The sequence below is a fragment of the Plutella xylostella genome, chromosome Z (genome assembly GCF_932276165.1).
Source record: "Plutella xylostella chromosome Z, ilPluXylo3.1, whole genome shotgun sequence".
NCBI lineage: Eukaryota > Metazoa > Arthropoda > Insecta > Lepidoptera > Plutellidae > Plutella > Plutella xylostella.
Window position 1 is genome coordinate 15,811,559 of NC_064012.1, and position 14,943 is coordinate 15,826,501.

Sequence of the window (14,943 nt, forward strand, 5' to 3'; positions counted from 1 at the left end):
TGAACCGTTTGCTAATGCAGTTGCGGTCGAAAGTTTGTACTCTTTAAAAATTATATGCAGTTATTATTATTATAAATTCTTTATTGCACATAAAAAACTTTGTACAAAGGCGAACTTAATGCTAGTAGCATTCTCTACCAGTTAACCTTTGGTGATGTCGAGAAAGTGGTTGGTAGTGCGATAGGCTGAGAGGAGAGAAGTTTATCTACTTAAAACGAAACACAGAGATATACTTACTTATACATAATAACTATACAAATTATATACCTACCTAATACATACTAATAATACAAAATATACTAAACTAACTATAATTTAATATGATCGTCATCAAATAAAATATATGTTTAATACTTTTTAAATAATTAATTTAATGTTAAAAGACAGCTGATAAACAATTTCCAATAATTATTCTGATGATCAGAGGCGTTTGAGGGAAGCCACGTAATTTCATTAAAATCACTCGCACAAAGGTTTAATAAAAAGCCACAAAGCCGCATTTTAAATGATATTTCGCTTTTGTAGTATTTTCCTGCGCTGCTATTGGTGGAGCGCGGTAGCCCCGCCCCCTGCTAGTTGCGCCCGTGCGTTCCATCATCATCTTACATGAGGACGCTTCGATTGAAATGCTCGTCAAAGGACCCGGGCCGACATGCGCACTGCACTGCAGTCCCGGGCAAATTGATTTAATTCATCAATGCAGTGATTAACGCTACGGGTCTTAGCCGATATCCCGCAATGCAATGGGTTCGCTCTCCATGTAATTGGTGTAGAACTGTGGACAGCCCGGGGCTCGTAGGAAGTCGGCCTTTGTGCAAACAAGCCGTTTCCCGGGCAGAGCTGCGCTTCCCCCGCTGCACCACCCACCGCCCGCCTCCCGCCGCCCCCTCGCCACCACCCCGCGCCCCCCGCCGCCCCCGCCCGGGCCGCGAGCCCCGGGCACGGACTGACCCGTCACACACGCAGCAAACCAAATTCATTATTTTCACTGTTCATTTTGTATATGAACAAACGCAGCGGCCGGCCCGGCGGCTGGGGGCCCTCCCCCCCTGATCCGCCGGAGCCTACCTCAATTTGCAACATTATCGGCGGAACCATGGCAACAACGACCTGTCTAGACGTCGTTCGTCTCTTTATTAATATTCTGTTTGAAGGGATTATTGAAATCAGAATTAATCTGATGCTCATCTTCCAGATATCAATTTAAAACGTATCGGTAGTATGTTTAAAATGTACTTATAGGTGGGTTGGATTAGATGCAGATGAAACATGAGCTGAAGAAAACTGTGATCTACTTATAGAGCTATTTTCAGCGACTCTCTGGATTGAACTGTTTTAATGGATGATATCCGATATCATTTGTTGCCTGTACATGATGATCGGACACAAACAAAATTATTTATAAAAGCCTTTTGTTACGTGGAAATAGCGCGTCGGGATTTTTCTCAGAAAATTCCATTTAATCTCCCTTTGTATCGTTGAATTGTCATAGGTGGGGTAAGGTATACTCGTATGTTATATTTATAGTATACAGAACCAGAAATCTAGGAAATGTTGCGATAAAATATACTTTTTCCATTTATTTCACAAGAAAGACCAACCATCAACAAAGCCTTTTTGTACTCTACTGAGGTACTCAGTATAGTTATTGTGGTCAGTAATGGCATGTAAAACTGAAGCCTGCTTTGTTATTTCGCCAAGACGCTTCGTCTAAGCCCCGGCGGCGGCGGCGGTGGCGGTGCCGGGGGCCACGCCGCAACAAGTGCAGGCCGGGGGGCGCGGGGGGTGGCGCCGTCAAATTTCACCCGCTATCACGCCTACCTAAATTAACACCACGGAGCAAAATCTATGTGTGATGAAGTGTTTGAGGTGGGCGATGTAGGAATTCGATAAGCAGAACTGCGCTTCATAATAGTGCGTGTGGTGGCTCCCCCCTCCGCGGTTCCCCCCCGGGTGGGTGGGGGCGGGGGCTGCGCCGGCCGCGCCGCTCGGTCCTCACCAGCTCACCTGTTGTTTGCTGGTCGCGACACTCGCCGGACGTGTCCCAGTAGTCGTCGCGGTGTCGAGAGACTCTCCACAAATGACACTTCTCTAATAGATGAGCTATTACGATCCTTGGAACAGCATAGGTCGGTTTCTCCTCAGATTATATTTTAATTCTTATTTTGACCTGACCCTAGTTGTAGCTTCCGGGGTTGAAGGTGCCGGGTTCGAATCCCGGCAGATGTTAATTCTTGGGTTGTTTATGTTAAGTGTATGTGCTATTGGCTGTGCGTATTGCGTGAGTATGAAATATTATTGTTGTCTTTGTTTACTGAAACCGAAAAAATAAGTCAAGACCTAAGAGCTTTATTGTCACAGAATTTTCATTTGAATGGTCAACGAAGTACGTTTTTTTTAAATTATTGATTATTCACTTTGAGCATCGGGGACTTTATTAAATTCTCTATATTACAAGTTTTTTCGCAAATCGGAATTATTAATGAATTATTTATAAGGCATGAACTCACTTAGAGCAAGAATGTGCGATTTGTTGTGCTTTACGCCGCGTTCTTAAATATTGCGTCGTCGTCAGTGTCCAATTGAACTTGCGGTTGTATGTTGTGTGTAGACTAGAGCGGCGTCCGCCATAGCTATTCAGAAACACATACAGATGCAATGCACTGTTTTTTTTTGCGTCTAATGTCAACCTCAAGGAAATTTTGACCGATATTTCCAAGTTTCAGTCTACATATCTTGAAACGTATTATGTTCTTTTTTTTTGGAAAATATTTCGTATTTAAATTAGAGACAGATTTAGGGCAAAGAAAGTACTTAGAAAGTTCTTTCTTTCTTTCTTGATAAAGGCTAATTAATGGCTATCCCTTATAAATAACAATCTTCTTATTATATAATCGGCACAAACTTTAACAGCTGAAACCCATTCTCTCCGACTCCTCCAAGAAACCTTCCGATTATAATCACGATGACAATATTGTATCGGACAAACGGTATGATAATCATACTAGTCAATCGGACAAAGGCAGTATGACCACAGTCCCAGTCACAGTCTACAGGGGTCACAGCCACCCCATCAATGTCAAACGTATAATGCTAAGGAGACATGACCGGGAGTCACACCCGAGACCTTTAGAACAATGGTATTAAGTACACCATCAGTCCTACCCTAGCACTGTAGTGTTGTTGTTTACTAGCCGTCCGCAAGGCCAATCGATCGGCTAAATTCTACCTATCTATATGTGATACCTTTGAAACGATACTATTGTACGTAAATGCGCACATTTTTATCATAATATCCCGACAGGTAACGTTAACAAAGTGAAATTCAATCTCAGACTGAAAAGGACCTTGTAAGTCTTTGATTGAATGCAGGAAACCTACTGTACCTAGGCGGTATTGCTTTAAAGTACAACAATGGAAACGCAATAACATGAACAGGAACTGTTGGTAGAAGTAGTTGACTTTACCAGGTTTCTCGCAATCATACACGGGCGGGAACCTGGAAGCGTATTTTAAAGGATGTCGGCGTCGCCCCACTCGCCCCGCGGCGGCCGGAGGCTCCACAACTTTCACAACGTGTTGAAGATTGCCTTTACCCAACAATGAACTATGCTTCAAGTAAAGGAAGTAGGAAAAAAATATCTTTCACTGAGCTGTTGAGCATGGATAGTTTTCAAACATACTGAAACGGTACATCCGTGTAAGTTGGATTCGAAGGCTTCTCTTCCTCCCATCTCTCTATCGTTTAGCGTGGTCCTATTGGCGTGTTAGCTAGGTTTTAATAAAACGTAATAACATCAGTAAGTAGGTAGGCGGTAGTGGTAGAGTACTTAGTTGGCGCATTCATTATAGGTACTTTGGTACATGACGTATTGAAATTCGAATATCTATGTAATTGCTATACGGGACATCTTTAAAACCAGGTCAAAAAAAAAGGGATTGACGTCATTTCATAAATAAATATGTACAGTTTTCCTAGAATCTGATCAAATGATAACGATCACGTCTGTAATTTTTGGCGATTTCGCTGGCCTATTGTAATTTGATAGATATTATCATGACGCTTGAAACATTAAGGCTTACCGAAGCATTAAAATATTAGTCTAAAATAAAGTACAAATATAGAAAATATCCAGGGTTCGGATCCCGATACAAGAGCCTTATAAAACGTAGACATGCACATAGCGTTGCAACAGGCTCACACGGCGAATAAGTTGGCGACGCCGCCAGCCAGCCTTCCCCCCGCAATCGCACTCTGCGCCGTCTGCCGGCCGGTCGCGTACCGACCTCACTTGCGACAGGATCACTCGTGTAGAACCCCAGCTACCATACCACCACCGACACAATATTAGCAATTAACAATCCAAGGAAGTCGCTCGCCTGTCAAACATATTTCATACGCAGATAAGTTACATGAGATTTCGGTGGACGTTTCGGTGCTTCGGACGGCACGTTAAGCCATGAGTCCCGAATGCTGCTTCGGCAGCAGTCGTTAAGCCTATCAGAGGCCTTCGGGCAGCTTGAACGCATCTGAGTCGGGTTGCCCACTTACCCGACAATTCTCTCAGCACAAGCTTGCTTGTGTTTTTGCTTAAGGATTGTTAATTTCTATCCATATCGTATTGGTGTTTTTACCGGTCCTCATTCGAATTAAACGGGCGTAACGTGGGTTACCTGCCGACGAATTGTCTTTCTCTTATTATAGATCGGGTAGCCCATGCCTATACGAGAATACCAAATATCAATTTATATAAATAGAGGAAAACATATTATCTTTAAGGTGCTTACAAAAGATTAATTTAGTATTTGTCGATATTCTGAGCTTATATTTCAATACAAATTAATCTTTATGAGACATTCAATAATAAATTGAAATATAATTGTTTCACAGAAAGGTCGAACCTAATAACTGTAGTTTTTCCAAAGCTCCCACGCAGTCTTTATTTACCAGATGGTACTTAACAGAGCCACAACCTTTTTCCACGAAGATTTTTTTAAATGGAACGATAAGATAAACAACATAATTGAAATATAAGTAGGGTATTTATCAATTATTGTTTGTTTGTTATAAAACTCCTCTCGGTATGAGCATATTGATCTCTACTGACAAAAATTTTTGAAATGGTAGTAGAGAAATATTATGACTCTGAACAAAATTAATGTTGTAAAATTTTACGTCGAATAAACATAAATGGTGGTAGAGTAATATTATGACTGTCGACAACTATTGTTAAATTCTACGTCGAATACATCGAATGAACAACATTTGATTTGATCTATCTTCTCGGATGACTGGGTCAAACTGAACAGTGAACGGTTCGGTCCTTGCTTTGAGCTCGGCCGTAAAGTTAAGTGTTTACGGCTTTCGTTCGCGACAACGAGCCACCTGTGGCATCGGCCCTGTATTGTATCGAACTCCACTCATATTATCAGATTATCACTCTCCGTGTTTTTACCACAGATTTAACAAAAAATATTTTCTGGTATTCAATTAACAATTAATATCAATGGTGATGATGAAATATTTTCATTTCAATTGGCTATCAATGGATTAAAGTTCAAATTGATGTGGAATTTCATAAATTTTCCCATAGCTCCAATTAACATTTCTAGCAGTTTTTGTCCTGTTTATTCTATTTTATTCTATTCTCTGTGGGGGTGTAAGTACCTGCACCTGGCTCGCTCGAGTGGAGTCTTTGTGCATATCCCCAAGGTCTAAACTGCCTTCCTATGCTTGGACCATTTCCCACCACGCTGGTCCACTGCGGGTTGGTGGGTTCACATACCTAGATGTGCTAAATCTAGATATGCAGGTTTCCTCACGATGTTTTCCTTCACCGTTAGAGCGATGGTATACATTGTACTTAAGTTAAAATAACTCATTGGTACATGTCAGCGCCGGGATTCGAACCCGCATCTCTTGCGTGAGAAGCGGGCGCTTACCCGACTGAGCTACCACCGCTCTATGTCCTGTTTATATTTTTACAATAAAAAAACGGCCACGTGGTTGGACTCGCGCACTGAGGGTTCCGTACATGTGTACCGTACCTGAGATAGTATTCCTCTTAATTTCATCATATGTGGATCCGTGTTTTTTTTGACGAACCATTTAACCTCCAGAGGGGAGGACACTTGTAAAAACATGGTTTGAGCATACCTATAAAATCTTAAAAGTCTTACATCGTCAAAACAATGGGACAAAATAATTCATCCCTGCTTTAAACGTATGGGAGGTACCCCAAAAAATTATTTATATTTTATGATACTACGTTGACGGGGCCGTAAATACATTTGTATATCTATGCGAAATATCAGCTTGATAACTTAACCCGTTTCTGAGAAAAAGGGTGGTGACAGACCGACAGACAGGACAGACGACACCGGACAACAAAGTGATCCTATAAGGGTTCTTTTTTTTCATTCTGAGGTACGGAACCCTAAAACAGTCATGAAAAAAATAATATTCCTCTTCATTTGAATAAAACTATACATAATCAGGGGTAGAATTAAGATTTATATATTTTGTCATCGAATGGCATTGGCCTTTGATAAAAATACCATATCAATGGCAGTGGCAAAAATGGAACCTTTTATAGATTTTTCATGATTTCTATCCGTCATTGTCGTCGGTTCGTATAAAAATATACAGGGTGATTGCTAAGTCGATGTATTCCTTTAAATGGGTTATAAATTAGTAGTTAGTAGTTAGTAAACGATTCGGAGCTCTACAAAGTCCAGTTATAAGACATTTTACCTTAAAATTGAAATAAAATTTTGTTCGTTTCTCTACTGAGATTTGTCCGCATATGCGGTTGTTTTGGCTATATCTTTGTCATACCTTAATCAATTTTAGATTAGAATATGTCATTTTAAAGCTTATAAATTGACTATGTTTTGAAGCTGTAGTGCCTGATTTTTTTAGATGAAATTCTTTTTTAATTAAGTATTTTTGTTTTTATCTTTCGTAACATTTTCTTAATGTTTCAACTATTTTGAAGCACTGTGTCTAAATTAAGTAAAATATTGCGCATTTAATAATTATAATTAGTTGGCTAAGGTGTCACTAATAGTTTTTTTAAATATTTTGCTTTTAAACATAAATTTTGGCAAAAACCTAAAAAAACTTAAATCTTAAATAACTTAGAAATGGTTGACTTTTGGATAAAGAATTTTTGGGTTCAATCGACTGGAAATGCCTTCGTCTACAACCCATTTAAAGGAATACTTCGACTTACCAATCACCCTGTATATACACACGATAACACTAATGTCAACCACATAAAATAATTACATCGTCCCTACTGTGTAATGAACAGATGTAATATGTTGCGCAGGCGCAAGCGGCGTGGTGGTCGCAGTGCGTGACGGCTGGGAGGCTGCGCGGCCAGTGAGCGGCCGCCCCCACCCCCGCGCCCCCCCGCCCGCAGGCGCCACGTGCGGCCCTGCGCTCCACACGGGGCGGGCGCTTGGCGCCGCCCCACATCTGAAACGGTAAGTTCTCTCACTCAGCCGTTGCTGAGGACCGAAGGCGTTCCATTGCGAGTGTGCGGTCTCGCGACGGAACGCTTCCGCGCCGCCTCTGTAACTGCTCACTGTATTGCTCGGCTGATGCACCACAGTATCTTTACCAAATTATCCGTGTTGATAATAAAAATAAATTACCCGTGAAGTAGCTTAGTGCTAGGTGCAAAGGATCCGCAAGGGTTGGTCCGGATGTGGTGGTGCCTCAGTTTGAGACAGATGCGTTTCAGGAATCGTTGCGACAATGTTTATATTTTTGTACAGTACGACAGGATTGTGGTAGATAGGGATGGGACTGAACTGTCCACAATTAATAGGAGATGATTAATAGGTTCGAGATACGGCTTCAATGTGTGAGAGCGCTGATTTCAACGCAACTAGTCTACGGATGAATAGGTATACTTGGTATATAGTTAATTTCCTGAATTGTTTATGGTATGATCTTGTTAGTAATTGTACTTGCCGTTAAAACTAATATCAACATTCAACACCGACTATAAAATGAAAGCTTGGTTCCACAAGGCACAACTAGAACTCGGTGAATGCACAAAGGATCCACCAAATGGTAGAGGGTTTAACCAAATTCCGTTAAATGTGCCAAAACCCACTTAGTACAGTTGCGGAAGCAGCTGTAGGTAGACTTCCTCAGAACTCACAGGGTGAAGACTCTGACATTAGTTAAAACGCGAATGGAATCCAAAATATGGAGGACTCCTCAATCAGATGAGAGTTAAGAGACAACAAAAGAACATCGCTCTCACCTCCCCATACTACTGCGTATATCATCTACTATGTGCCAACGCATTTACTTTAGATGCGTGTGATTTTTATAAGAATATAGGTATGATCATTTAAGGGTAGTGACGTGAATGCCTGTCGTACTGTACGTCTTGATTTTTTGTGTCCTTCGCGTATATTTTTCAGGTAATTTTCTACATTATAAATACCTATCTAATTATATCCAATGCGTTTTTTGGGTTTCGAACAACTTAACTTGAATAATATAATTTATCTTGGATTAATCAACCTTATTAATATCACCACAATACTGTTTCTATATGTGTTCGTACATATTCCTTATGAAATAAGCACAGATAAATAATAATCAAAGAATCCCCCAGGAATAATAGCTAATTTAGTCTGAATTATTTCTGAGAATCTAGATAGACAAAATTTTTGTGTTTTCTAATTTGGAAGTACATTTTCATATTGGTCGCTTTACTCTTTGTGAAATCATCTTTATTTATCTACAGCATTTTGCGAGACTAACTATTAATTAGTAAGACTGCCTGCTTTGGAATTATATAGGTAAAGGATTCCTTTTCTATCTGAAAGGATTCAGGAGCCGATGATTCGCTGCACTGTAATAATTCAGATATAATTCAGAAATAAGTAATTTTCAAATACGGGCGAAGAGTTTTCTCAATGCACCGATCGATACGGTCAGCAGTACCATGACGCCAGCATTACTTAAATTATTTACTAACTAGCGACCAGCTCCGGCTTTGTACGGCTACAATAACTATTCAAAAAAGTTCCTCAAGAACAACACTCATTAAAAAAAAGTTTAGTCTTAGCGGTTGCGTAGCTTTAAACATCCAGTTGGTTACACAGTCAGACTGATATGTGAAATCGGATGGTATTTTTGAGTTTTGCTTTTTAATTCATCAGATCATCACACACATGCACTTAGAAGCTATTTCATATTGTCGGTTCGTACATGTAGGTAGGTAGACGGTGCTGGGAAGCGTACCGAGCATCGGACGTCATTACTCGAGAGTCTTTGATGCGCAAGTTCTGAGTCTCTCGGGAAGCGCGAAATCTTAATTAAGAAACTCTCGTTATTTTCGCCCTTTGAGGCAGTTTGCGGACTGACGGCATTCGAATATGACGGAGGTACAGTGGCGAATGTAATTAATTGCAGATGAGTATGTTCCCGCGCCCGGCGCCGGCGGTCACCGTGGCGCGGTGGCGTCTCCGTCAGATTGAAACTGATAGGCTTCCCGGCCCCGCGCCCCCACTCCCGCCCCCCGCCTCCCACACAAACAACCTCCCATACATCACGCAACTAATGTACCACTGTGATTGAAATGTGCAAAAAAAATATTGATTTGATTGAGGATGTAGACTCTACATTGTAGAGGGTTGATTCAGTTATAGCTGAAGTACTGTAAAATTCGTGAGAGTTTTTACCGTATCAGAAGGTACTGCCACGGCGCGGAGAAGCAAACTAAGAAATACAAGACGATGACGATATCTTTGTTATAAAAACTTGAATTACAGTGCCGAAGCTCAATTCTCATAACTAGTTAAATCCATCCGTAGAAACAGTCAAAAGGTGATTAATTGACATTTACGCAAAATCTTTGCTTAGCGGCGCCGCATCATTCCCTGTCCTTTGCTTTCCATCAGCTGCGATTAATAACTACAATATAATGAACCTCCAAATTGCCATCAAATGCGTTGCATTCCTTAGCAGTGTATGTTAAACAACAATATACCCCGATAATATTCATAGAGTGCGCCGAATGCCGGCACCCATAGTTGGTGACTGTCGCCGTCGCCCGCGCTGACATGCCGCGAGTGAGCAGCCGAGGGGCGAATGCCTGACGAGCCGGCACCGCATGCCAGGTGCAAGTGCCATCCGCCAGCACCCTGCTGATAATTATCACGTCGGCGGTTACGTCTTCATAGAACAATTTCATTTCATACTCGGCAATGTCTGGATGTTCCCAACTAAATAATTAAGAAACTTGACTGAAGTTTGATTTAAGCTATGTTATTTATTTCGTGTTTAGTTTATAAGTAGGTTTTCACAATGTAAACTTCAATGCTATAAAAAGCAAGAAGATTTGTGATAAATACATACCTATGCAATATTATGATTACCAGTCTCGTAACGTAATGAAAAACTCATCCAATGATTTTCAACAACAACGTTAGGTCTTCATAAACTTTTTGCACTTGTTTTTCTTTTTAAGTTACTACTATTTCATTTCAATCACTTTTGATTCGATAAAGCATAGTTAATTTAATAAAGTAATTAAAGACAAATTCCAGATAATCAAATATTGCTAATTGAGAAAATCATAAATAAATTGAACTAGTCTGGAGAAATTAAAATCTTTAGTACGAAATCCAATATTTCCAGTTCAATAAATACACATCGAATAAACGAGTACGCGTCCCTAGTAGTAAAGGAGGAGTCGAACATTTCAGAATCCATATTTTATGTACTAAAATAGAATTTAAAAACGCGTTCAATTTTGTTTCGCTCCATCGAACAGAAAACTAATTTTCAACGTAGAAATATAGCTCACGCCGCCGCCGCCGCCGCCGCCGTCGCGGCCCCCGTGTCGACACCTCGTCCTCGGGGGGACTGGGGGGTCACTCTCTAAAATACTCTACAAGAATTGTCACGCAATCGGCACGCTTAATTACAACGAGATAGAGACGTGGTTCGTCGATTTCGAGAGTGAACCCGTGGACCTCCTCCGTATTGAGGATATAATTACATACCATAATGAGCCGCGTTTGGCTGGCGGGATAGAGATCACTACTATTTTTTAGGTAGTAGGTACCTACCCTTATTAGTATTTAAACTTTTAAATTTTAGTCGCCTTGCGGCGAACCCTTTAGGGTTAGTTTGCTAGAGATCCTAGTTTAATTTCCCAGACTGCTTTATTTCACATTTTCAATTATAATGAATACCGAACTAAATCAATTTGAATCTAACATATTACGTGTAGTTTGCATTGAGCCTGCACTACCTAATAGCGTTCTGTATCTAACGGGCACCTCAAAGCTATACATGACAAGGGATTAATTTGTGAATTCGCACTACCCACAAATTGGACTTGCATTGAAATACATAGTGAATTTCCAACACAGTTTTGGGTGAATAGCCGCACGCAAACACTAAATGGAAGAGATTATTTCCTGGGGGCTTAGGGCTCCTGTTGCCGGCAACCCCCGCCCCGCCCCCGCCCCCGCCCCCCGCAGGCTCTCACCAGGCCCCGATACAACAGGCTTCGACAGTTCCATGAATCTGATGGAACTCAAAGCGCAAACACGTTGTGTAAATCCGACGTAATCCAGATCCTCTGACCCAATTCGAAACTTTGAGTGCATATTCCAGGCTATCGGTTATATAAAACAATATACATGATAGATGTTATATATATTTGATTTTGATCCGCCCGAGGCAGGGCTCTGTCCGGGTGACCTAGGTCATCGCGTAGCCTTTCTTTGTTCCCATCGACGCTCTTTTCATAAAAAAAAAAACCACTCAGACTATACCTTCTTATTAAATGAAAATCGATACCTATTTTTCCTTTGTCCACTGAAACAGTTTACTATAAAAGAAGGATTAAATTGCGGTGACACTTGATATTATAATTGATAATATTTCTTTCCGCTGTAACCTGTAAACTCTTGGGAGTTAAAGCAGGTCGCGTTCGATCGATCAATGCAACAGCAAATTGGCGGCCGCTGATAAATATTGTATCACTCTGGCTTCGCGATCCCGCAATAGACGCCGCGTAATGGCCACCTTGTAATGAGGTGAGCCATGTAATATGCAAGCCCCATTGCCGCGGCGCTACCCCACCTGGCTGCATCGCCGCTAGTGGCGCTAGGAGTCAAGCGGTGAGTGCGGTCACCAAATAATGTTAATGGAATCAACACGAGTCGGCTCGCGGGGACCGACACCTCCCCCGGGGGCGAGGATGCGTCCGCGCCACCCTCCCCCACTGTTTTGTTCACCATCAGTCTGTTTGACTGGACCGCGGTTCGTTTGCACCGTATTGTCCTCCGCTAATAATGAATTAGCTCGGTATTCCACGGATGCTCTCGTGTGACATGTAAAACTTCATTTCGCGAGTATTGTTCGCGGCCGGTATCGGTACGTGCCGGTCGGAATGCGTGTGCTCGGTGCGACTGTGTGATGAAGGGCTGGTCAGTTAATTAATTGATTAAGTTTCAATCGGGAAATATTCAGGACTCGCGACCGATGTAACTCACTGCTTCCGGATAGGTACAGACATTATTTGATGTTCAACTCTCATCGAATTTATTGAATAGTCGCTGAATAGTCGCGAATATTTTCCATTTCTGTAATGGTATACATGTCATAGTACCGTCGGATCGGACGTCGGTGTCCAGCCGCTCTTTCGTCGCGCAATTACGGCGGCGTCCGATGTCGCTGGAAATAGAAAATGGTTTGGTTTTAACATTTTGAGTGTGTTGGTTAACGTGATTTTAGACAGCGTATACTAGGCATTACATAGGCTAGATAGTAGACACTTAAAAAGTATATAAAGTGAACAAGGCAGAAAAAAATCATGAAAAAAATATAGTTAACTCTTCGTACATAATTCGAGATTTAAGCTTTCATGATGAGTGTTAAGAAAATGTAGGAGTTATAGCTTAATTAGTTAGGTTTGTATGCTATTATTCTGTAAGCTTGCAAAGTACCCAAGTGATTGTTTCCGCTTGCCCCCCCGCGCCCCGCGCCCCCCGCCCTCCGCCCCGCGAGCGCTGTTGCCGGGCGAGTGTGAGCTCCACGAGCGAATTCCATGAAAAGCTTCACTTGAAGAAACCCTGTTTAATGTTATAATACCCGCCGACGGTATTACGAGTACAAACGAAGGATTTGTTTGGTCCGTTGAGTAAGGCTTCGTAAGTTAGCGCTGGCTGTTAGTGAAGTATGCCGGACACTGTCAAAGGAAAAGTTAATAAAGGCAGCCCCCAAGTTCCCGCGAGGCTGTCGGAGGCGCCGCGAGGACGCCGCACCGCACTCGATGCACTTTGACGCGATTTAGCCTCCTTTTTATTAAAAAAACATAAAGCTGTTTGAATTTTTGTACGAAACTTGATAGTATTCTGAACTTAGGTACTTACATTCTACTGTGCATTTTTCAACTGCTTGGAGAAGTGAGTTTTTTTATATCATATTATGATCAACGGTACAAACAAATCGCTCTACAAAAGTAGGTGCAATATTATTTCATTGAGAAACTACCCCGAATAAAGTCTAACTTTTATTGATTTTGATTCTTGACTGTATGTACGACATGTACTTTTACCATGTTATTTATTAATTCCATATATCTCTGTGTATGTGCGTCTGTGCCTCAGCTATGTGTGCTTTGTGAGTTGTACCTATATGTTCCTATTGCTTTTTATTTTGCACTGCAAATTAAGACATGTGTATTTTTCAAACTTTTGCTACCAATCGATGTTGATTAAGAGCTATGCGTTTTTTTTTGTTTGTGCGCTTTCTTTGTATGTGCATTCGAAACTGTATGAACATGTCCATGTTTTAAAAAGGATAAAATGTCAGACGGATTCCTTTGATGTTTTCGGCGTATCGGGGAATGTTTGCGCGGCATATTTGCGCTGTACATTAGTTTTGTATTATTTTCGTTGGACATGTCGGATGGACTGGACGCTCAGTGCCTGTGTAGGATTATGTTTGTATTTCGAGGAATCCGCCCCCGGCCGTGCGCTGTGTGTGTACCTACATGATGCAGGTACATAGCGAGCACGCGGTCGATACACCCCCCCGCGCCCCCCGCGGCCCCCGCGACGCACGTCACTGCTGCACATTCATCTACACTCGAAAAAGTCGACAAATACTGCCTGAATCTTTTATGCCTAGAGTCTAATGTGCGAGCCGATTAGGCCTAGTTTAATATAGCACTACCTTGGTGCCGGGGCATGGCTGGCCACTCCATGGCCAATGATAAAAATTCATGGTATTATCGGCTTAACCTTTATGAGAAATTAAATTCTTTGCAAATAAACCACAAGTTCGAAACCCAAAAGATCCCGTCATTACCAGAGCGAGGAAACAATTACGGCGGGGCAACTCGCCACTTGTTTGATACTTTTTATAAAAGTGTTGCGTTTTCAGGTTTACACTTAATTAAGCTTCAAAAACATTTATTTCAGCTAAGCGGCGTTGCGAGATTTCTGTGTTTCTGCATTGCATTCTTACAATAAAGATTTGCGAGTGTACTTTATTTACAACCCCTTTGTACCTTTCACAGCGAAGGAAACTTGCGTTGAAAAAGTTTAGAATGGAATTGTTTTAAGTTATAATTAAGTTGAAGCGGCTGGCGGTTCGCTTCCCCCGCGGCGGGGGGGGCATCTCGCGATGTCACCTCGCTAACGTTTTGTTTCTGTTTGCGCCGGCGGACAGGTCGGATGGTATTTTGACACATGGCTCGCGCGCGCAGCATGTAGACGCGCCCGGGCGGCGCCGCTACTCGGATCCCCTCGAGGGGCTCCCGCTCTGTACCGATGAGCTCGGCGACCACATCCTAGACCCCTACATTACACACATGCAAGAGTAAGTACCGAGCTTGTCGCACCTTTACAAAGGGTAGTGGTTGAGGCGGTGCGCGAATACGAAATATT

At 41.9% G+C, this 14,943-nt stretch overlaps 1 protein-coding gene across 2 annotated transcripts in view; it reads left to right on the plus strand.

Annotated features, from left to right (window-relative positions):
• The first annotated feature begins 1,988 nt into the window (after positions 1–1,988).
• LOC119694848 (titin-like) overlaps positions 1,989–14,943 on the plus strand; it is a 29,983-nt gene continuing 17,028 nt past the window's right edge. Inside the window, exons 1-3 of one of the 2 annotated variants that reach the window (XM_048632749.1) lie at positions 1,989–2,129; positions 7,335–7,491; positions 14,726–14,875. In XM_048632749.1, coding sequence (XP_048488706.1) covers positions 2,099–2,129; positions 7,335–7,491; positions 14,726–14,875 — 338 coding nt within the window. In that variant the 5' untranslated portion in view covers positions 1,989–2,098. Of the gene's footprint in view, positions 2,130–7,334; positions 7,492–14,725; positions 14,876–14,943 lie in introns of those variants that run through there. The other variant, XM_048632750.1, reaches the window with a different exon arrangement.